This window comes from Carcharodon carcharias, chromosome 13, assembly GCF_017639515.1.
Source record: "Carcharodon carcharias isolate sCarCar2 chromosome 13, sCarCar2.pri, whole genome shotgun sequence".
In the NCBI taxonomy this organism is placed as follows: Eukaryota; Metazoa; Chordata; class Chondrichthyes; order Lamniformes; family Lamnidae; genus Carcharodon; species Carcharodon carcharias.
In genome coordinates this window covers 34,786,299-34,810,555 of record NC_054479.1, presented here as the reverse complement: position 1 = coordinate 34,810,555, position 24,257 = coordinate 34,786,299, and the positions used below count along the sequence as shown (strand labels likewise).

Here is a 24,257-nt window from a genome sequence, read left to right as displayed (position 1 = left end):
CCGCCGCAGCTGCCTGCACAATAATCGCGACAGAAATGCTGCCGATAATTCACCATTTATCCCCAAGCCTTACCCGATGGCATAAAAAAATACACCCTCGCGGATGATCAGGGTTTGCTTCGGCGTGTTAGAAACTAGACCGGCACCACACTGGGCTGCCCACGCGGTGTTATCCGAGCGACAGCGGGACAGGAAGCCCTGAAGACGTGCGCAGGTTTCGCTCTGGCCGTGAGCTTCATTCAGGCGATTCGCTTCTCTTTATGAGTAATTTTATTATTGGCGGTAGATGATTACACTGGAAACTGGCGACAGTCGATAAGGTTTGGAGTTTGTGTAGTTTCTTATGAAGAAGGGAAGGACTGTCCAGGGGTACATTCAAACACTCTGGGGGATAAAGATAGTTCCCAGGTGCTAATCAGGCCATAAATTCCTGGAATCATCTTTTTTTAAATTTCTCCTCTCTTCACCTGAAGAACCTGTACTTTGTTAATGTGTTGTTGGGCATCGTTCACTTTAGGTTTTGCTTGCTCCTAGTGGAGGTATTCTGGCCCTATAACACAATTCTGTGTACAGGTCAACTTTTTTTGTATATAATACAAGATAGGTTGGAATGTGCAGTAATCAAATTTTAAATAAACCTTTCCTATATGCAAAATTAGTCTAAAACCCATGAGGTGAGATACATCCTGACTTGTAGCTATGTCAGCAAACTTCACCCTAATTTAACTGTAAGTCGATTAGTTTTGTCACCTTTTGTTAAGTGCAAAGCTGGACAGGATAGTGCAGAGGTTGAAGATCATGGCTGGAGTTCTGATGTTTCACCTGATAACTTTATTTGAAATCTTAATGATTGCTGCATTATGTGAGACAGACCAGGAGATCCCATGTTTGACGCCTGGTCTGCAGAACCAGTAGACCAAATGCAGTAGACCAAATTGAAGGAGGTGTAAGTGAAGCTCTGCTTCGTCTGAAAGGAGCGTTTGGGCCCTTGGACGGTGAGGATATAAAGCAGCAAGTGTTACACCTTCTGCAATTGCAAGGGAAAGGGATGGGGTGTTGGGGATGATGGAGGAGTGGATCAGGGTGTCCCGTAGGAAATGGTCCCTACGGAATGCTGACAAGGTGTGTGAGGGGAAGATGTGCTTGCTGGTAGCGTCATGCTGGAGCTGGTGGAAATGGCGGAGGATGATCCTTTGAATGCGGAGGCTGCTGGGCTGAAATTGAGGTCAAGGGGGATCCTATCATGGTTCTGGTAGGGAGAGGAAGGTGTGACGGCAGAGATGCAGGAGATGGGTCGGACACAGTTGAGGGCCCTGTCAACCACAGTGTTGGGGAGGAACCTCAAATAAGGAAGAAGAAAGACATGTCAGAAGTGCCGTTTTGGAAAGTGGCATCATGGAACAGATGCGATGAAGGCAAAGGAATTGAGAGAATAGGATGGAGTCCTTACAGGAAGCAGGGTGTGAGAAGCTGTAGTTGAGGTAGCTGTGGGAGTCGGTGGGCTTGTAATGAATATTTTAAAACAAAAAACTGCGGATGCTGGAAATCTAAAACAAAAACAGGATTACCTGGAAAAACTCAGCAGGTCTGGCAGCATTGGCGGAGAAGAGTTGACGTTTCGAGTCCTGACCCAGTTCTGCTGAAGGGTCATGAGGACTCGAAACGTCAACTCTTCTCCGTCGATGCTGCCAGACCTGCTGAGTTTTTCCAGGTAATTCTGTTTTTGTTTTGTAATGAATATTGTTGGACAGTCTATCACCAGAAGTGGGGACAGAGAGGTCAAGGAAGAGGAGGGAAGTGTCGGAGATGGACCACGTGAAGGTGATAGAGGGGTGGAAATTGGAAGCAAAATTGTTAAATTTTTCCAGGTACAGACGAGAGCATGAAGCAGCATCGAAACGGTCATTGATGTACTGAAAAAAGAGTTGTGGGAGGGAGCCTGAGTAGGACTGGAACAAGGAATGTCCCACATACCTTATAAAGAGACAGACATAACCGGGGTTCATGTGGATCCCATAGCCACACCTTTTATTTGGAGGAAGTGAGACAAGTTAAAGGAGAAATTTTCAGTGAGAGAACTAGTTCAGCCGGATGGAGGAGAGTGGTGGTGGATGGGGAGTGTTCGGGCCTCTGTTCAAGGAAGAAGCAGAGAGCCCTTGGAGCATTTTGGTGGGGGATGGAGGTGTAGAGGGATTGGATGCCCATGGTGAAGAGGAGGCAGTTAGGGCCAGGGAACTGGCAATTGTTGATATGATAGGGCATCAGAGGAATCTTGGATGTAGGTGGGAAGAGACTGGACAAGGGGAGAGACAATGGAGTAAAGAAAGGAAGAAATGAGCTCTTTGGGGCAGGAACAGGCTGACACGATTGGTCTACCGGGACAGTCCTGTTTGTGGATTCTGGGAAGGAGCTAGAAGCAGGCTGTCTGGGATAGGGAGACTAAGGTTGGAAGCTGTGGAGGGAAGATGTCCAGAGGAGATGAGGTCAGTGACAGTACTGGAAACAATGGCTTGATGTTCGGTGGTGGGGTCATGATCCAGGGGTAGGTAGGAGAAAGTGCCTGAGAGTTGGAGCCCAGTCTCTGCGAGGTAGAGGTCAGTACACCAGACAACAACAGCACCACCCTTGTCGGCAGATTTGATAACAAAATCAGGGTTGGACCTAAGATAACAGAGAGCAGCAAGTTTGGAAGGAGACAGGTTAGTGGGTGAGAGGAACAGAGAAATTGAGACAGCCGATTTCACACCGACAGTTCTCAATGAAGAAGAGACGGTTAGGGCCAGGGACTCTATTGATGAGAGCCAATTCTACTGATGTCCTGAGAAAGCAACCCTCCTAATCAGAACCAGTTTAGCTGGCCGATTATCTCAGTTGCTGCTTGTGAGTCCTTCCTGTACAAGGTTTGGCTGCCACATAACAGTGAATACCTTTCAAAAGTACTTCATTGGCTGTGATGTGCTTTGGGATATCCTGAGGATTGAAAGGTGCTATATAAATTAAGTCTCTCTTTCTCTTATAAATGCTAGTGGTGTAAATCTTAATTTAGGATGCAGGATTCAAACTATTCTATTCCTATGGAAGGTATTTGGCAATAATTTGAAGATACAACAATGATACAGATTGGAATATAGGAATAAGAGTCAACCATTCAGCCCCTTAAGCCTGTTCTACCTTTCAGTTTTGTTATGGCCAATGTGTGTCTTAGCTCCATCCAACCTAATTGATCCCATAATGTTTAATAACCTTGCCTAATTTTAGTTTTGAAATTTTCCATTGACCTACCCTCAAAAGGTTTTTGGGGAAGAGTTGTAGATTCCCACTAATCTTTGTGGGGAAAAATGTTTTCTAACGTCATCCCTGAATGGCTGTAATTTTCAGTTTATGGCCCTTTGTTCTGCACTCCCCATTAGAAGAAATTGTTTCTTTCTACTCATCTACCAAACCTTTTAATAACCTGAAGCACCTCAAGTAAATCACCCCTTCATATTCAATTTCTAGTCTATGCCACCTCTCCTCGTAGTTTAACCCTTTTGGCCTCAGTACCATTTTGGGAAATCTGCAGTACAGTGCTTCCTGTTGTATGCAGTGCCCAGAACTAAATGGAATACACGAGATGAGGTCTAACTAGAGCTTTGTTTTCTTGTAACTTGACTTTCACCCCTTTGTATTGTATCCCCTCAAGATAAAAGCCAACATTACATTCACCTTTTAACTTTTTTAACCTGTCCACTAGCTTTTAGTGAATTCTGTGCTTTCTGCCATATGTTCACCCTTTTTCAAATATTCACCCTTAGTTCCAAGCTTCTCATCATTTGAATAATACTCTGATCTATTTTTCTTGAATTCACCTCACACTTTTCCACATTGAACTGCATCTGTGACAGTTTTGCACACTCACTTAATCTATCCATATCCCTTAGTAACTTCTCTACTCCTGTCCACACTATTTACTGTACCACCATTGTTGCAACAATACCCAATTATATCACTTGCAGATGATGTCACTGTGCTATGACATGCAGTGCTTCTTCAAACAAAATAGTTTGCCACATGTTTTCATGTACATAGAATTTCTTTAATGTTAGATTGGACAATGAGCCAACTTTTCACTAGATCATGGGTTCACGTCCCACTGCAGCAACTTGAACCTAAAATCCAAGCTAACACTTCAGTGCAGTACTGAGAGATGCTGCACGGTTGGGAGATGCGATCTTATGAATGAAACATCACACTGTGACTGGTCATTATCACATTGCTGATCATGGCACCTCATATGCAAATTGGCTGCCAGTTTCCTACATTATAATGGCAATAGCACTAAGTGCTTACTTTGCTGTAAAGTACTTTCTGATGCCTTGAGGATGTAAAGGGCACAAAATAAATGCAAGTCTTTTTATTGAAGTGAGATTCACTATTGATGTGATTCACTGTGAACACATCTATTTGAAAAATTAATTAAAAGCAATACCAACTGTAATTCAAGATTTTGTTTTGTGGAGCATATTGATAACAAGAAACCCCTTCAATGCAGACTTTTAATAGTCTTCGAGACCACAGACTGATCGAAGGAACACATTTTTAATTGATCCCTCAAAGTTAGAACTGAGGAAAAGTCAGGGATGAAATAGCTAGTCAGCTCCTTCCTCTAGTACATAAACTACTCATTGTCATAGCTAATTGCATTTTGAATATTCTAATGATTTTCTTATTATTTCATGTTATTATTTTAAAATTTATCGCCATTTAACCAATATCTTCCCAATGTCTGTTCTAAATTCGCTTTCAATCCTTTTTTTCTATCCTACTTTCCTGGTTTTGATGTGATAATCTGGTTTACTTTATACTCTTTGATATTTGAAATCCCTTTTTTGCAACAAGAGCTTACGTTTATGTAGTACTTTTAATGTAGAAAAGAACAACCAATTGTATTTAAAGTAGTAAAACATCCCTGGACACTTCACAGGAGGGTGGGTGGGGTGTGGGGTGGGGGGGAAGAAAAAATAAATAAAAGAGTGGATGATGAATCATAGAGTGAGAGTTGATCAGAAGCTTCATTGAAGAATTGAGTTTTGAGAAGGTTTGTAATAGTGGAAATACTAGTGGAGAAGCAAAAGGGTTAGGCAGGAAGTTCTAGAGGAGGGCAGAAGCACCTGGAGACTCACCACCAATGCCTTGACAAAGGACAGTTGGGGGGTGGGGATGCAGCAGGAGAAGGAGCAAGCAAAAAGCCAGAGTTGGAGGGCTGAAGGGTACAGGTGAGAGTATAAGGTTGAAGAAGATTACAGTGCCATGGAGGAAGTTGAAGCAAACCAAGATTAAATGAATGCTTTGAACATGTAGCCAACATAGGCCAGTTAGGACATTATGACCGACAAGTAGGACAAAATGAGTACAGTATACAGGCATTCGCTGTTCCCAAAGCAGTCTCCTCTACATTGGAGAGACCAAATGCAGACTGACCAAACACAGACTGGGTGACCATTTTGCGGAACACCTTCAGTCTGTCCGCAAGCATAACTCAGACCTTCCTGTCGTTTGCCATTTCGACACACCACCCTGCTCTCATGCCCACATGTCTGTCCTTGGCCTGCTGCAATGTTCCAGTGAAGCTCAACGCAAACTTGGAGGAACAGCACCTCATCTTTCGATTTGGCCCTTTACAACCTTCCGGACTTAACATTTAAGTCCAACAACTTCAGATCATGAACTCTCTCCTCCATCTCCACCCTTTAAGATCCATTTTTTAAAAATATTTATTTTTTAATTTTAATAAAAATCCCATCTATTTTTATTATTGTTTTTAAAATTTATTTCCATTCATTTTTTTATCCCACATTTTAGCCTATTTGGATCTTTTTTCCCCACACGGTCCCCTCCCCCCACCCCACCCCCACTAGGGCCACCTGCCAATTGCTCATTCTGCTTTATACTGTTAACGTCTCCATTAGCACCTCCTTTAGCCAGTATCACCTTTAGCCATCAACATCCCTTCGACCTTTTGTTTATGACATCTTTTGCAATCTCTCCTTTGCCTCCACCTGTCACTGGCCTTCTATCCAGCTTCACCTGCTCTACCCCCTTAAACAGTATATATTCCATCACATTTTTACTTCTCTTTAGTTCTGAAGAAGAGTCATGCAGACTCAAAACGTTAACTCTGTCTTTCTCTTCACAAATGCTGTCAGACTTGCTGATTGTTTCCAGCAATTTTTGTTTTTGTTGCAGTATACAGGCATGATGTTTTGAAAAGTTGGGAGTGTATGGAGGGTGGAGAATGAGAGGGCAATTAGACCATTCAAGAAATCAAGTCTAGAGATGACGACAATGTAGATAAGAGTTTCTCCAGCTGTGGGATATGATAGTGTCAGAGATGGGCAACATTGTGGAACTGGTAGTGAGCAGTATTGGTGATAGATGTGATGCAGTGTTTGAAACGATGATGTGGTCTAACTGGATGCCAGGATTCACCCTGTTTCCTTCAACCTGAGCAGGTGGCCAGAGCTGGATGCCAACAGCATATGGAAGTTGATTTTGTCCCTGTAGATGATGTCACTGTGCAGTGGCATGGTAAATAGGGAAGAGGAGGGAGCTGAGGATAGAATCTTGAGGAACTAATTTGAGGGTGTTGGAAATGTGCTGGCTGCAAATGAGAGTGATACCAGGGAAGTGCCACAGATCTGGATAATGGAAGAAAATTGTCAACTATACCAAACACTGCAGAGAGAATAATGCTCATAGTCACCATCACAGCTCATGGCCTTTGTAACTTTAACCAGAGCAGTCTTGCTGCTGCGAACAGGGTGGAATTGAACATCTTTCCTTGTTATATACCCGAAATTTAGCTAATCTTTTCTCATAACTTATCCCCTCTACCCCTGGGAATTAGTCTAATTTACCTTTTACACATTATTTCTAATATAAATAGTTTTTGCAGCAAACTGACCAAAGTTGAAGTCAGTATTCTAAGTGTAATCTGGCTATCCTGGTCTGCCTATATATCCTAGCATTCATTTAGCTTGTATAATTGATTTGTTACATTGTTTGGGCATTGTAAGTGATGTATCTATTGTTACTGTACTCCCAAGTCCTTTTCCAAGTCTCACTGTGCGAATTCAATTCCAGTCATTGCATGTCTGTGTTCCACACTCTTTTGATTTGAATAATAGTACTTTTTCAGTGATAAGTGTAATTTGTTGTAAAATAAAAACAAAATGCTGGAAATACTCAGCAGGTCAGGCAGCATCTTTGCAGAGAGAAATAGAGTTCACGTTGATAACCTTTTGTCATCATACTTAAATGTTAACTCTCTTCATGGATGTGCCCTGGCCTGACTATACCAGCATTTTCTGTCTCTATTTCAGGCTCCAAACATTGCAGTACTTTGCTTTTTAATTAATTTGTTGTGTGTCTGGTTAATTAAGCAACGTAAATTCTTCATTTTTAGCTGCAATGTTCTCTTCTGTTGTCCCCTTTTGCGTTATCCTTTAGCTTTTGGATCCTGTAGTATTTAAGGAGTGCTGCCAATAACACTTAAAGTTACAAACTTCGAGAGATCTAATGGGCAACAATATTTGATGCCCACATTTTATGAACCTGCAAACAGTTTCCAGTTCTGGGAATAAGTATAGGCCATTCAGTCCCTCGAGTCTATTCCGCCATTCGGTCAGATTACAGCTGGCCTGTACCTCAACTCCACCTTTTCTGTATCCCTTGATCCTTTGTGAATCTACTTGAAAATTTCAATTGCATTTTGCAGGGGCAGTGTTTAATGTCGGAAACTGGAAACTGGTGCGATGCACAAATTACATTTTTGTGGGTCTTCTATTAATGAATCTTGCACTTAAAAATATATTTGATTAAGGCCAAGAAATACTGTTAATCCTGTTCTTTGCTTGCTACTGGTATTTAGGTTTATGACATGGCCACTACTGAAAATGCAGACTCAGAAAACAAAGGAGAAACAAAACCAACCAGCAATAAGACACAATGTCCATTAAAAGTACTTTACTGTGGAAGTAAGTTTGGCAGAGAAAAAAACTTGTCCTGCCTGCTCTTTAGTACAAATGTAGTTAGAGAAACCTTGTTATTTTGATGGAATAAGTTAATATGGATAAAACATTCTAGGTTTCATCGATATTATCAGTGACATTTTTAAATAATTGCATTTCTGTTAATATGTTACACTCCTTATTCTTTATATCTGATGGGGAATAGTGTCCGAAATGATTCAATAGCCTGTCAGCAACCTCCAAGATTATGGGCTTATGCCTTAAATTTAACTATTACTCCACATGCCAAAAGGAACCTCCCAGGCATCCACCTCCTATTTAGGAAGAAGTTTGGCTGAATAGATGGATGAAGATATAAAATAGTCCTACATTGCAGATGGACGGATGCTTTCAATTTGCTGTGAAAGTTTTTGTCAGTGAATTTAGCCAGTTTGTTGGACAATAGGGAAGTGCCAATGGATTTCAGAGGGCAGAAGATGAGAATGTGACCTAGTTCCAATTTACATCACTCACTGTCTAACTTGCATCGCTGTATTTGCTCACAGCAAGATTCATGGTAGAGTTATAGCTCAAACTATTTGCCTTATTGGCTGGAGTTAGATACATAGATCTGGGATGGGGAGCAAAATGGAAAAGATATTCAATACCTTTAAAGTCCAAAGCTTAAAGCAAAGTTACAGAAGTAACACATTATAGGCAACAGTTTAACTCTGAATAGAATCAAATACCAAAAATTGAATTGAATGTGATGATGCTGTCAAGTAGGAAGTTAATGTTTTTTATGTAATTTTTTAAGAAGTAGTTAATGCCAGCGGCTTAATACTAGAGCCAAAAAACGTGCATTCAAAGTTGATCAGTGAAGTTACATTAACTTGTTAACAATATAATGAGTTAGATTATCTTGATCTCTCTGTCAAGAGGTAAAAAAAATCTCACCCATTGTGATCACAAAATTGACTGTTTTCACTGTTAGACATGAGCTCTTTTCACAGCTTCACTTTGCACCAGTTCTGAAAATAGATTTAAAAGTTATTATTTTATGAAAATTTAGATATCCAGGAATATGACTTACTAAATCACTTTGTTGCTTGTCCCAACTCTGAATTAAATCTTGAGTTCAGGGCTTTTTCCTTTTTAAACTGCATTTACTGATAGAGCTTCTGTGTATTTACAGCATTATACAGTTTTATTTATTTTACACAGCTCTTCAATATTTTTAAATCAGTTTTTCAGTTAATCGCTTTAATCGGATGCAAGGACTTTTAACTCTTTGTATTTTACTTGTTCTGAAATGTCATGAAAAGTATGCTTATTTTTGTGAATTGTTGTGAATAGTTACTATTGTATTTTTCCTCTTTCTAGTCTGTTCATTGCCAACAGAGGTAAGTGGAACTAATTCCATCAAATGTACTTATATCTTCTGGTTACTTTCTCTTCTTTTTGTTGTGCCCCTTTTAATTTAACCCATTTCTCTTTCCTTCTATTTTGATTTAAAAACAATATTAATTAGCTTTTACAGAAACATGTTTGAGCAATTTAAGTAGTGTCTGTATGTGGGACTCTACAGTTTATGTACTATACAGCTGTAGTACTTGGTGGGGGGCGTTGGAAATGTTGGTTGGTAGAGATGGTTGGGAATGGGGAATGGAGGTATTAGAAGGAGTACTTCGCTCCCATCCTAACAAATTTCATTTTTAAAGCAAACATTATTACCTTTGGGATATTTAATGCTTAGTTTCTTGTAGGAATTATTTTCTTTCTTTATAGAAATTATTTACTTTCAGCTTTTTGCTCACTAGGAAATCATACATCTAGAGCTTTACAAGACAATCTGATAGTTAATAACTCAGCCTTGAATATAGGTCTGAAGGTGTCCCTGCCTCAAAGATTTGATGCCAGCTGAATACTAAAGTGTACTCAGGAATTTGCAAGCTGGGAAATTTAGAGACCAGCATTCAAAATCAGGAGGGAAAAAAAACACTCATTGATGTTACAACTGTGTGAGTCAGATCGCACATTTCGATATATACTTATCAGCTTCGTGCTGTGTGTAGGGAACTTGAAACATTGATTCTCAGCAGAAGGAAGAATCCACTGTATTTTAAATATTTCTGTTTTTATTTGCTAAGATTTTGGGGAGAGGGTGCTCATTATTCAGATTGCTCTTATCTACATTTAGCTCCTTTTTTATGCTTTACAAATGTTCAATCTTATTAAACTTAAGACTCAGTGTATATGTAAACTGTACTTTAAGACATCCCATTAGGTATGATTTATATCCCAAGTGTGAAGACTTATGCGATAAATTATTCATGACTTCATGCTGCCATGCATAGGATATGAATCAAAGATTCTGTTTATACCATATCTTAAAAGTAAGGATATAAAAGGTCAGTTTTTAAAATTCATTTACAGGATGTGGTTATTGCTGGCTAGGCCAACATTTATTGCCCATCCCTAATTGCCCTTGAGAAGGTGGTGTGAGCTGCCTTCTTGAACCGCTGCGGTCCAAGTAGTGTAGGTACACCCACAGTGCTGTTAGGAAGGGAGTTCCAGGATTTTGACCCAGGAACGGTGATATATTTCCAAGTCAGGATGGTGAGTGGGCTTGGAGAGGAATTTCCAGGTGCTGGGGTTTCCAAGTGTCTGCTGCCCTTGTCCTTCTTGATGGTAGTGATCATGGAAGGTGCTGTCTAAGGAGGCTTGGTGAATTTCTGCAATGTGTCTCGTAGATGGTACACAGTGCTGCCACTGTTTGTCAGTGGTGGAGGGAGTGAATGTTTGTGGATGGAATGCCAATTTGTTCTGGAGGTGTCAAGCTTCTTGAATGTTGTTAGAGCTGCACTCATCGATGCATTCCATCACACTCCTGACTATACCTTGTTGATTGTGGACAGGCTTTGAGAAGTCAGGAGGTGAGTTGCTCGCTGCAGTGTTCTTAGCCTCCGTCTTGCTCTTATGACCACTGTATTTATATGGCTCATCCAATTCAGTTTCTGGTCAATGGTAACCCCCAGGATGTTGATATTGGGAGATTCAGTGATGGTAATGTCATTGACTGTCAAGGAGCGATGGTTGGATTCTCTCTTGTTGGAGATGATCATTGCCTGGCACTTGTGTGGCGCTAATGTTGCTTGCCACTTGTTAGCACAAGCCTGGAAATTGTCCAGACCTCCATTTGGACATGGACTGCTTCAGTATCTGAGGAATCGCGAATGGTGCTGAATATTATGGAATCATCTGTGAACGTCCCTACTTCTGACCTTATGATGGAAGGAAGGTCATTGATGAAGCAGCTGAAGATGATTGGGCCTAGGACACTACCCTGAGAAACTCATGCAGTAATATCCTGGAATTGAGATGATTGACCTCCAACAACCATAACCATCATCCTTTGTGCTAGGTATGACTCCGCCCAGTGGAGAAGTTTCCACTTGATTTCCATTGACTCCAGTTTTGCTAGGGCCCCTTGATGCCTCACTCTGTCAATGCTGTCTTGATGTCAAGGGCAGCCACTCTCACTTCACCTCGGGAATTCAGCTCTTTTGTCCATGTTTGAACCAAGACTGTAATTAGGTCAGGAGCTGAGTGGCCCTGGTGGAACCCAAACTGAGCGTCAGTGAGCTGGTTATTGCTAAGCAAGTACCGCTTGATAGCACTGTTGATGACCCCTTCCACTCTTCCATCACTTTACTGATGATCGAGAATAGACTCCTAGGTAATTGGCCCGATTGAATTTGTCCTGCTTTTTGTGTACAGGACATACTTGGGCATTTTTCTACATTGTCGAGTAGATGCCAGTGTTGTAGCTGTACTGAAACAGCTTGGCTAGGGGTGCGGCAAGTTCTGGAGCACAAGTACTATTGCTAGAATATTGTCAGGGCTCACAGTCTTTGCATTATCCAGTGTCTTCAGCCATTTCTTGATATCATGTGAAGTGAATTGAATTAGCTAACGACTGGCATCTGTGATGCTGGGGGCCTCTGGAAGAGGCCAAGATGGATTGTTGCAAATGCTTCAGCCTTATCTTTTGCACCAATATGCTGGGCTTCTCCATCACTGAGGATGGGGATATTTGTGGAGCTGCCGTCTCCAGTGAGTTGTTAGTTGTCCACCACCATTCATGACTGGATGTGACAAGACTGCAGAGCTTAGATCTGACCTGTTGGTTGTGGAATCTCTTAGCTATCACTTGCTGCTTATGCTGTTTGGCGCACAAGTAGTCCTGTGTTGTAGCTTCACCAGGTTGACACCTCATTTTAGGTATCCCTGGAGCTGCTTCTGGCATGTCCATCTGCAGTCTTCTTTGAACCAGGATTGATCCCCAGCTTGGTGGTAACGGTAGAGTGGAGGATATGTCGGGCCATGAGGTTACAGACTGTGGTTGAGTACAATTCTGTTGCTGCTGATGGCCCACAGAGCATCTTGGATGCCTGGTCTTGGGTTGCTGGATCTGTTCAAAATCTATCCCATTTAGCATGGTGGTAGTGCCACACAACATGATGCACTTGCAGCAGTCAGGTTGGTGAGGATGAATTCGAGTATGTTTTTCCTTCTTATTGGTTCCCTCACCATCTGCTGCAGACCCAGTCTAGCAGCTATGTCCTTGAGGACTTGGCCAGCTCGGTCTGTGTAGGTGCTTTTGAGCCATTCATGATGGACATTGAAGTCCCCCACCCAGAGTACATTCTGCACCCTTGCTATCCTCAGTGCTCCCTCCAAGTGGTGTTCAACATGGAGAGTACTGATTCATCAGCTGAGGGGGCTGGGGTGCGGTAGATGGTAATCAACAGGAGGTTTCCTTGTCCATGTTTGGCCTGATGCCAGGAGACTTCATCGGGTCCGGAGTCGATGATGATGACTCCCAGACCAGGTACTATGGCATAAGTGAACCGGATGGGTTTTTCACAACAATCAACATGGTTTCATGGTATAAAAACAGGAAATGCTGGAAAAGCCCAGCAGGTCTGGCAGCATCTGTGGAGAGAGAAAATGAGTTAACATTTCGAGTCCATATGACATAATGACAGCATATTCTTCACTCTTTACCACTACTATTAACAGTCTCTTTGTCTTGTGTCCATGACATCTTTGTCAATCTTTCCTTAGCTGTCACCTATACCTGTTCCCCCTCTCTTCAACAGTATAAAATCCATCACATTTCCACTTCTCTTTATCTCTTACGAGTCGTATGGACTCGCAACATTAATTTTGTTTCTTTCTCCACAGATGCTGCTGAGTTTTTCCAGCATTTTCTGTTTTTATTTCAATATCTGCAGCATTTTGCTTTTATCAATGGTTTCATGCTCATCGTTAGATGTTTCATTCCAGATTTTTATTGAATTCAAATTCCACCATCTGTAATGATGGGATTCGAAGCCGGGTCCCCAGAGCATTATCCTGGGTCTCTGGATTACCAGTCCAGTGACAATACCACTATGCTATTGCCTCTCCTGAATGTACCTCGAGTATTATCTTTAAAATTATAAAGGACAAAGTAGCTGCAATAATTAGAATATGGTTTCCTATTGGTGAAATATTAAAACATAATTTTTCTTGATATATGGGTGTCCTTTTTTGGTCTCCCTCCACCTCTTCCACTAACATCCAGCCTTGTTTACAAAAACAGACTTTGGCCATCTGCAACCTCCTCATGTCCTCTTCACAACATACTTTCCTACCTATCTTTGTGTCATCTGCAAATATAGCTACTATGTCTTCATTCCCCTCATTTAAGTCATTGATGCAATTCAGATTCTCAAAGCTTTCTTGAGTTACCAGTACCAATCGTGCCTGTAAAGGTGTAAGTAAAACAGTACATTTCCTGGTGTCCTGCCTCAGGCCTCATTCTGTTCTGATTTTCAGAGAAAACTAGAAATTGCTATTGTGAGATGCTTACTTTAATGAAGCACCAGTACATGTAAAATTAACAAATTGCTTGTGCTTTCTCATTAACATGCTGTTTATGTCTCCTGGCTTTAAAATTTCCACATGTGGTCAGTTTATTCGAAGCTACATAGTAAAGCATATGATGAGTACCCCAGAAGAGCAGGTTGCAGAGTGATGGATTATTCATTCATTCCTATTGTACTTTATTTATGTAACTGTAGTAGTGTTGAATCCCAGTACTCCATTCTGTGACTAGCTAGATGATTTCTAGGAATAAAATTTTTAAAAATATCTATAGGAAGTCAGAAGTAAGAGCTTTTTGACCAAAAAGCCAGTAGGTTTGTGCAGTAAAATACCAGGGAAGGCCATTGATGCAGTGCAGAAAATATTGGTCAAGAAGGCAACTGGATGTGTTTCTGGACAAAAGAAATTGATGAATGTGGTGAGAAGAGGAGCAGCTGGCCTTGACCTCTTAAAAGGGATAGGTTTGTAGGGCTTAGTGGTTTTTCACTGTTATATATAAAAAATGATTTTATTACTGTTGTATGAATTTCTTTGGTTTTAGATAAAACCATTCATTAGCTATACATTCATATTTACTTAATTTGCTTTTCACTCATGGGGAATGTCTGACTGTCAACTTCTCAGTCATTCAGAGTACTTTACTTTCTTGATTTTGCTTTTTCCTTCTGTTTTACATAAGAAATAGGAACAGGAGTGGACCATTTGGCCCCTCGAGCCTGCTCTGCCATTCAGTAAGATCATGGCTTCTTCTTGTGTTTCGATTTCCACATTTCCATCTAACCCCGATAACTTAGATTCCTTTGCCTAACAAGAATCAACCTACCTCTGCCTTTAAAAATATTCAATGACCCCACCTCCACCACCTTCTGAGGCAGAGAATTCCAAAGTTGCACAACCCTCTGAGAGAAAAAAAATTCTCCTCATCTCTGAGCTAAAAGGGCGACACTTAATTTTAAAACAGTGCCCCCTAGTTCTGAACTCGCCCACAAGAGGAAACATCCTTTCAACATCCACCTTATCAAGGCCGTTCAGGATCTTGTATATTTCATTCAAATCACCCCTCACTCTTCTAAGCTCCTGTGGAAACAAGTCCAGTCTGTCCAACCTTTCCTCATAAGAACCCACTCATTCCAGGTATCAATCCAGTAAACCTCCTTTGAACCGCCTCCAATGCGTTTACATCCTTCCTTAAATAAGGAAGCCCAAAACTGCACACAGTATTCAAAGTGCAGTCTCATCAATGCCCTGTATAACTGAAGTATAACATCCTTACTTTTATAAAAGCAAAATACTGCGGATGCTAGAATTCTGAAACAAAAACAGAAAATGCTGGAAAAACTCAGCAGGTCTGACAGCATCTGTGAGAGAGAGATAAACAAAGTTAACATTTCGAATCCATGCATGACCTTTCTTCAGAGCTCACATTTTCCCACATTAAACTCCATTTGCTAGATCTTTGCCCACTCACTCAACCTATCTATATATCCATCTACAACCTCCCCATGTACTCTTAACAACATACTTTCCTACCTATATTTGTATCATCTGCAAATATAGCTACCATGTCTTCATTCCACTCATCTAAGTCATTGATGTAAATCATAAAAAGTTGAGGCCCCAGTACAGACCCCTATGGGACTCCAGTCAGCCAGTCTTCTGTCCATGCTAATATGTTACCCACTACACCATGCACTTTTTTTTTCCATAATCATTTTTAATGTTACATCTTATCAAATGCCTTATGGAAATCCAAGTACTGTACGTCTACAGGCTCCCCTTTATCCACTGTGCATGTTACTCCTTCAAAAATCTCCAATAAATTGGTCAAACGTGGTTTTCTTTTCACAAAATCCTGCTGACTCTTCCCTATTGCCTTGAGCTCTTCTAAGTGACCAGCTATAACCTCCATAATGGTCGAATCTAATAACTTGACATACATCAAGCTAATTGGCCTATAGTTTCCTGTTTTCTGCCTCCCTCACTTCTTGAATAGAGGGATTATATTTGCTATTTCCAATCTGATGGAACCTTTCCAGAATCTGGTGAGTTTTGGAAAATGAACAGTGCATCAACTACCTCATTAGCCACCTCTTTTAAGACCCTAGGATGTAGCCCATTGGGACCTAGAGACTTGACAGCCTGCAACTCCATCAATTTGCTCAGTACCATTTCCCTAGTGATTTCAATTTTACCAAGTCCCTTTCTCCCATTCACATCCTGATTTACAGCTAATAGTGGAATGTTTTTTGTATTCTCTATAGTGACCCACAGAAGCAAAATATTTGTTCATTTCTTCCGCCATTTGTTTTGTTACCTATTTAGTTAGGACAAGTTTATGTATTCATATAGCAAACATGAATTACAGCTATTGTATTTTCCAATTATATTTTTATGAATTTATGACATATTGTTACCAAGTTAATTTACATTGACACAATTTATTTCTTGTGACCACTTCTTCAAATAGCTAGGTTGCCTATACCACTAGAGGTCAGCAATATGCCTTTTTAAATCTTGCACCATTTGAGTAATAAACAGGTGATGTGGGATCTTAGTAACTGCTTAGAACACGGAAACCTGAAATGGCAGATATTTGTTTAAAACATGGGGGAGAATTTTCTGCCCATCGTGTGGGCTGGGCGGGTGCAGCGTGCTGCCATTTTACACGGGCAGGCTACCTGTGCAAGTGGGGGGAGGAGGGAGAGTCGGCCCTGCGCTCTTTCGCACATTCGCGCGAAAGGGCACAGAAATCTCCCTGAGGCACGGAGCTGCTTCAGGGAGTTTAATTTCATCGTGGAAAACTGAAAAAAAAAGATTTTTTAAAATTATTCAGACATGTCTCTTCATGTGACAATGTCATATGAGCTGGAACATTTCAATAAATTTCACTAAAACTTTTTATTGAATTTATAAACCTTTCACGAAACCTCAACCACCCCTGGATGAGGTTCCATGAAAAATGCCCAACCTTAAGGTTGGACGGGCAGCCCTGTTAATTATTTCAATTAGTCTTTAAATAGCCTTAACATGCCTTTGACAGTTTGGCAGGCACGCAGCCGATTCTGGCGCGCACCCGCCGAACTGATGATCGGAACGATGCGTGGTGACATCAGGACGCAAGCCCGACATCACCGCATGTCATTTTACACGTCAGCGAGCAGGGCCCGCCCCCACACGCCGACCAGAAGATTCAGGCCATGAAGATTTCCAAAATTTGGAAAAATTGTAATTATCCCTCTTTCCCCTTCCCACCTGTTTATTTAAACTTCTGATATCCATAAAATAAATTATAGAGGTATTCCCAATTAGATGACGATTTTTCATTCCTTTCTACCAGATGATAGTTCACTTAACTGTTTGCTGCTCTGCTTTTTACATCACAACTTCTGCTGTGGCTTAATGGGAAAATTAGTAACAAACGTTCCGTTAAATCCTATACAAAATTAAAGGTAATCAAAAATGAAAATCTGCTGAGCTTAAATGGTACTCGGGTGTTAAGTGCAATACATTCTGCCTCCCTTTACACACTTTTGAACTAAACAGTTGGTGCTGGAGGAAGAAGGTATTAGCCCAAGGACCTCATTTATGATATATTTGAGTGTTGGCATAATTTGATACTCTGATCTTCATGATGAATTGCAGCATCTATTGCATCTTCCTAAAGTTATGTGACACTCAGCCTAATGTATCACACTGATGGCAGACAAATATTTGTTAGTATGTTTTCTGTCATTCAGTCAATATTGATACAATTCTTTCTTCAGGACTTGCAATGGCAGACAGAAGGAAAGACTCTCTGAAAGGGAAACATTCATTAACTCAATCATGTTCCTTGAATGATTTCATACATGTGTTTTCTTACAGTATTGTGAATACATGCCGCAGTATACCAAGTGTAGACAATGGCTGGAAAAGAATTGTCCAGAGGAATTTGCAAAACTCAGTATAGGTAACAAAAAAATAACATTTCTAATATTTTTCAGTATATAGGATTAATGATTTAGAATGCAGTTGCTGAGTTTCCTGGGAAGACGCAGAATTAAGTTTATACTGTAATTTGTACAACATCATTTCGTAATAATGGTCCATATGATACATATAGTATCTGCTAATCACAGTATCTCTACAGTGCAGAAGGAGGCCATTCGGCCCATCGGGTCTGCACTGGCTCTCTGAAAGAGCATTCCACTTAGTCCCACCCCCGTGCTTTATCCCCATAACTTTGCACATTCTCCCTTTTCAGGTAGCAATCCGATTCCCTTTTGAATAGCTTGATCGAACCTGCCTCCACCATCCTTTCAGGAAGTTTGTTGCAGACTCAAACCACCCTCTGGGTGAAAAAATTTTTCCTCACATCACATTTACTCCTTTTGACAATTATTTTGAATCTATGCCCTCTAGTTCTTGATTTTTCTCTTGAGAGGGAACAGTTTCTCACCTTGTCCATACCCCTCAGGATCTTGAATACCTCTTATCAAGTCTCCTCTCAGCCTTCTTTTCTCCAAGGAACACAATTCCAACCTCTCCATTATATCATCATAGCATCACAGTTCTTTACCCCTGGATTCATTCTTATGAATCTCCTCTGCACACCCTCCAATGCCTTCACTTCCTTCTTCAAATATGGCACCCAGAACTGGATGCAGTACTCCAGAAGAGACCTAACTAGTGTCTTATAAAAGTTCAACATGACCTCCTTACTCTTGTACTCAATGTCCCTATTAATAAAGTCCAAAATACTGTATGCTTTATTAACTGCTCTCTGAACACGCCCTGCCATCTTCAATGACTTATGCACATATCCACCGAGGTCCCTCTGTTCCTGCACCTCCTTTGGAGTTTCTCCCTTTATTTTATACAGTCTCTCCAGATTCTTCATGCCAAAGTGGATCACCTCAGACTTCTTTGCATTGAACTTCATCTGCCACTTGTCTGCCCAATCCACCAACTTGTCTATGAGATGGGAGCTCTGCTGGTGCATGTTTAGTAGCTACAATGTATAATATCTAACCTTATAAATAATATCTAATTCCATGATAACAAACCTCACCTATTTTTGATTTTATTCATCTGTTTTATCTGAATCTTCAAATTGATCAGTACTTGTGTCCAAAATATGTGCACATATATAGGATGTTTATCACAGATCAACAACGTAGATTACATGGAAATTGGAACACAAACAGGATGTTTGTCCCAACCAGTTCATGCATGTTGAAAGAACATCCTCTCCAAATTGTGAAGCTCAGCTATTTTTTCTTTATCCTTTTGAGTCAAAATGACTTTCCATATGGATCAAGAGACTTCAAAATGATGCCCTTTTGTCTATGGCCAAAGCAATCATATATAAGAAAAAACAAAAGATCGTGAACAGATTCCTGGGTAGCACCAGTAGTCACATCCTATCACTCTGGGGGAAAAAAAAAATAATTCTCTTGGTTTTCTGACCACTTCAAACCCCTTATGCCCTTAATAATAAGTGCCTGTATGTTTATTTTTTATATTGTACCCTGTGAACTTGTATACAACATCCATCTGATTCCCTTATTTTTAGATCCAATGATTTTCTCAAAAAATTCATTTCATCTAGTCAAGGCCAACTTGACCTTTTCCAACCTATGTTGATTGTTCTGGCTTAACTCACGTTTTGGTGTGCACTAATTTATCCCTTATTATGACTCTAGAAGTTTACTAATAACAGAGCCAAGATTAATTAGCCTGGCATTTCCTGGTTTATCCTTTTCCCTTTCTTGAATCAGAGTGTAACATTTGCAACCTCTGGTTCACTGGCATAGTTCCCACTTACAACAAACACATCTCCCAGTCTCATTCAGTATTCTGGGATGCATACCTCCTAGGCCTAGTGCCTTCCATTTTTGGTACAGTAGCTTTTGTAAGACTCTATTTTTGAATCTTTAACTTCAATAGTTGCTTTTTCTAATCTTTAGAAACTCCTCCAGTTGTACTTTCACCTTTTTCTGATGAAAATAATCATTTTTATTTACAGCTGATTGCATGAGCAGTCTTGGCCAACAAGACCCCATGCCTCAAGGTGTAGGACAAAAAAAATCAGGACCTATACCTGAAACGATTTTTATATTGCATCTGCTTTCTTTGTGGTTAGCTGTCATTTCTAATTCTCAATGGGAATTCAAAAGGTTACTTCAATCTTTCTTTTATTTGAAACAACAGATCAATGCCCACAACAAGATGCAGGAGGGGGGGAGCCGCCAGTGGGCGAGGAAGAAGAAAAGAAGAAACAAAGACGAGGTTACTGTGTCTTTTCTTTTAAATTCTCATAATTTTAAAAGTAGCTTGATTTCTGGGAACCAAACTGGAAATAACACGCCACCATCTTCATTAGTCATAGGAGATGATTTTTAGATAAAAAGTACTTTGAAGTACTTGCCTTTCAAGCATATCTGCCAGTTTAAATTAACTACGTACCTGTCTCACTAGCTTGGATTTTTGCAAAGCTTGTGACATTAAGTATTGAGAATAAGAATCATATTATAGCTTCTGGATGATATGGACATTTTCAGACATGTGACGTGCTTCCTGGTGGAGAAGATCACTATCCTGCCTTTTTAGTAATTTGAAACATTTACTGAATTTAATTGTAATTGTCCACCCAGAACTATTTAGACCTTTTTTAATATATCCACCCATGTTTGTAGATCAACTAACACATTTAATTAAACCTTCTTTGCACTTTCCAAGTGCTCTCAGGCTCTACTCCCTGCATTCCATTCTTTTTTCGTTTCTTCTTCTCCTTTGGTAATTCTGATCTAACTGAGCAACTCTAGGTTCCAGAGAGGTCCTGGGAATTTTGGTGACCAGAAAACCATCTAATCACTGGTGCAAATATTAGTAACCAGCTGATTATTTCCAAATTAAACATTGTTGCCTTAATGTCAAAACTGCCTATTTCTACAGCTGCCTTGGTTTCATGTTAAATACCAATGATAATGTGTTAGCCCTTTGAAGTCTGCCGCAACATCTCTGCAAAGAACTCAAAAGGGACCAATTTAGAATCGGATGTTCTAGGTTTCCACACAATTATTTCCAATCCTTATATTTTTTTCCCCTGAATGTGTTGACACCTTTGAGATATGTTTCCATAAATAGGCTATCTCCACTACATTGCCCAGGTGACCGTTATTCAAGTGGAAGCCTAAATAGTGAATATTGGCTATTTGAGTACAGAGACAGGCAACAAGGTCAACCCAATCCTGCTGTCACCTAACAACCATACTTAAGCACTTATATAAGATCATAACCATAAATGGGGAACCCGCACCAATTTCACTCTCCCATTCCAAGGCACTAAGCCCATTGTAGTTCCACTACCATTTCCTGAGTTACAATCAGCAAACTTACCACAGACTTTGAATTGATCCTGACCTTCCTGTTCTTGTATGGACTCACCGTCTATTGGATAAACTCATTGAGGCATAAGGGAGGCCTGCAAGCAAGGCCGCCTACTTGTGATCAGTGCAAGCCCCAGCAACAAACCTATAGACATTTCTCTTTGTAACACATTTGGGATTGCACAACAAATGTGAATGCACAATGTTATTTTTACAGATTACTTAGGTGCCATGCTTCTATTTAACATATGATGTGCACAATGTGATTGACACAAGAAAATAGTGACAAGATCTATAACCTTTTAAATGTGACATGAAGATGTAGAACATAATTCCATAAGTGTTTGTGATAATCTGAAGAATATGTCAGACTTTCTTTGTATGCTTGTTAAATTACTATGTACGATCCATCCATATAAAGCAAGAGAAGTCCTAGGAATTGTCTCCTATTTTGGCAAACATGTTCTAAGTACATATTAACTTTTTTTTTAGGTGGCAGAGGTATAATTAAACAAAAAAAGAAGACAGCACCCCAAAAGGTTACAATAGCCAAAATTCCAAGAGCAAAAAAGAAATATGTAACAAGAGTATGTGGCCTTGCAACTTTTGGCAAGTATTTACAATTGCTTTGTTTTAATGTCACTTTATTTTTTCTTGCGGTATGGAGAGCATGAAAAATTTGAATTGGGATATTCCATGGGTAGAATTCTTTTCCAGTTACTATAGTTTGTTTTCCCCAGTCTAAAATACATAGCCATAGAACCAAGGCATCTTGTAAAAATTTAATATGGAGAGGACAAGCTGACTCAGCACTGAATTAAATGCCCAATCAAATTGATGCCCTTAATTCCTGGCATCATTGTTCTAAAACTGGAATATAGATTTGGTTGGCATCATTGCTGATGCATCTCTTTTGTGTAAACAGAGATAGAGCTAAAAGAAGCACAGAGATTCTTTGCTCAGAAGTTCTCCTGTGGAGCATCAGTTACAGGAGAAGATGAAATCACAATTCAGGGTGATGTTACAGATGATATTATGGATGTTATTCAAGAGAAATGGCCTGAGGTAAGATGACATACCTTCGCAAGTTTATGTCTTTTGACTATTTTAGTTAATGCCTGCAGTTCCCATGATAGCACAATGTGCATGTGTGAAGCTCTGAAGAATTTCTTAGCATGCATTACCCAGGGTACACCTTGGAAGGCTATCTTCAGAATTTGGTGCTTGTTTTTCTAAATGACTCTAAGCTGGTATTTCAAATGTAGGAGAGAAAATTTCAAATTAAAATAACGATTGGCTATATGATTTTACATGAGAGAATATAACTTACCTTGGAGACCAAGAGGATAAAAGTAGGTAATTATACTACTTTTGGTTTATGCTAAGTAATTGTTAATTATTTACAGAAAATGTATTGATTTTTGTAGGTACAAATTATTGTATTTGTTTTTCCAAATGAAAAACTGGAAAATGAATGTTATTTTGAGGAAACTATTTTCAACTCCTTTCTTAGTTCAGAGGATCTAGCTCTGAGAAAGACACAATCTTCAAAGACCTGAAGAGTGGCTTAAATAATTGACCCAGGAAGGCCAAGCACTTATACTTTGTGTCCTTAAAGTGACATATTTAACCAAATAAAAGCAAAATACTGCAGATGCTGGAAATCTGAAATAAAAACAAGAAATACTGAGGTCCAGCAGCTTCTGTGAGAGAGAACCAGAGTTAATGTTTCAGGTCTGTGACCTTTCATCAGAACTGAGAAAAGTTAGGTGAGAAAAATTAGACCATCTTTAGAGCAATTAGGGGTGGGCAATAAATGCTGGCCTAGCCAGTCAAGCTCACATCCTGTGAAAGAATTTTTTTTAAAAATCTGAGTATTTTCAACATTTCTACATTGAAGTCTATATAGCTGTCCTTCAGCAGTAGAAATATGTTGTTGAAAAGCAAACTACTGCGGGTGCTGGAAATCTATAGGAGACAAAGAAACTGGGAAAATTAAATAGTGTCCTCATAAGGAGCAGGGTGGAATAAAATAGCTGTTGGGTCATTGGACTTATAGTTGTTATAAGTTAACAGTCAATCTCCAGAGATAGAAGTGGAGGAATGGAAGGGAATAGTAGGAGACAGGCTATGTGAAGGTGAGGGAAGAATGGAAATTGGAAGCAAGATTCAAACTTCATTGAGGTTAGGCTGTAAGGGGATGAAGCTGAGCTTTATTAAAACATAAGCAGCACCACAGAAAATCTGCTGGTGTAAGGTTTGAACGTGATTTGCTGTCTTGGGTCATCAAACTTGTTCTCAGTCATAACTCCTTCATCAGCTGAGAGTATAGCAGTAATTAACACCTAATAACATTAAAACTTGCAGAACATTTTTTTCTTGGTTATATGGCCTCCCTACATGAAGCAATACTAATTATAGAGCTATTACTTTGTCAATTTTCTTGTACTTTTAAAAGCTTCAACTTACTATAGATTATTCTTGCAGGTGGATGATGACTCCATTGAAGATCTCGGGGAAGTGAAGAAGTGACCTAGTAGTCTGCACTTTTATTGTTCAATTCAACTGGCAAGATAAATTTGGCCAAACAATAAAAAGGCTTTTTATTAAAGACATCCTCTGTAGTGAAACATCCTCAAATGATTTGAGGCTATTTTCTTGTACTTTGGTTGCCAAAGCTCCTGTGAAATTTCTGGATTATGTTTTAAGAAAAACATTGTGTGCACTAAAGAGATCCCTAGTTTAATAAAATATCTGTTTTGATCTCTTGTGGATCATTATATTTGTGATTTGTTTTCACCTGAGTTTTTATATCCACCACATTGTGGTTCTGTAACACCTACCAGACAGCACAAGGATGTGAATTTTGTCCATACGTGCAATTGCCATAAGGACACATTAATTCTTTAAGTAGAATTCTTGTCCTGTAGGAGTTTAATTGCTCTTTCGCTTAGTTCATTCTTTT

At 39.9% G+C, this 24,257-nt stretch overlaps 2 protein-coding genes across 2 annotated transcripts in view; one reads left to right on the top strand and one right to left on the bottom strand.

Annotated features, from left to right (window-relative positions):
- ccdc62 (coiled-coil domain containing 62) overlaps positions 1-187 on the bottom strand; it is a 46,383-nt gene extending 46,196 nt beyond the window's left edge. The window contains exon 1 of the mRNA XM_041202420.1: positions 74-187. The gene's annotated coding sequence lies outside the window, so the exon portion shown is untranslated. The remainder of the gene's footprint in view (positions 1-73) is intronic.
- On the top strand, positions 169-24,064 carry denr (density-regulated protein). Its single transcript, XM_041202424.1, has 8 exons — positions 169-320; positions 7,910-8,015; positions 9,372-9,391; positions 17,787-17,871; positions 20,115-20,192; positions 21,785-21,901; positions 22,218-22,357; positions 23,780-24,064. The coding sequence occupies exons 2-8, from the start codon at positions 7,919-7,921 to the stop codon at positions 23,822-23,824; spliced, it is 582 nt and encodes a 193-aa protein (XP_041058358.1). The 5' UTR covers positions 169-320; positions 7,910-7,918; the 3' UTR covers positions 23,825-24,064.
- Positions 24,065-24,257: the final 193 nt, after the last annotated feature.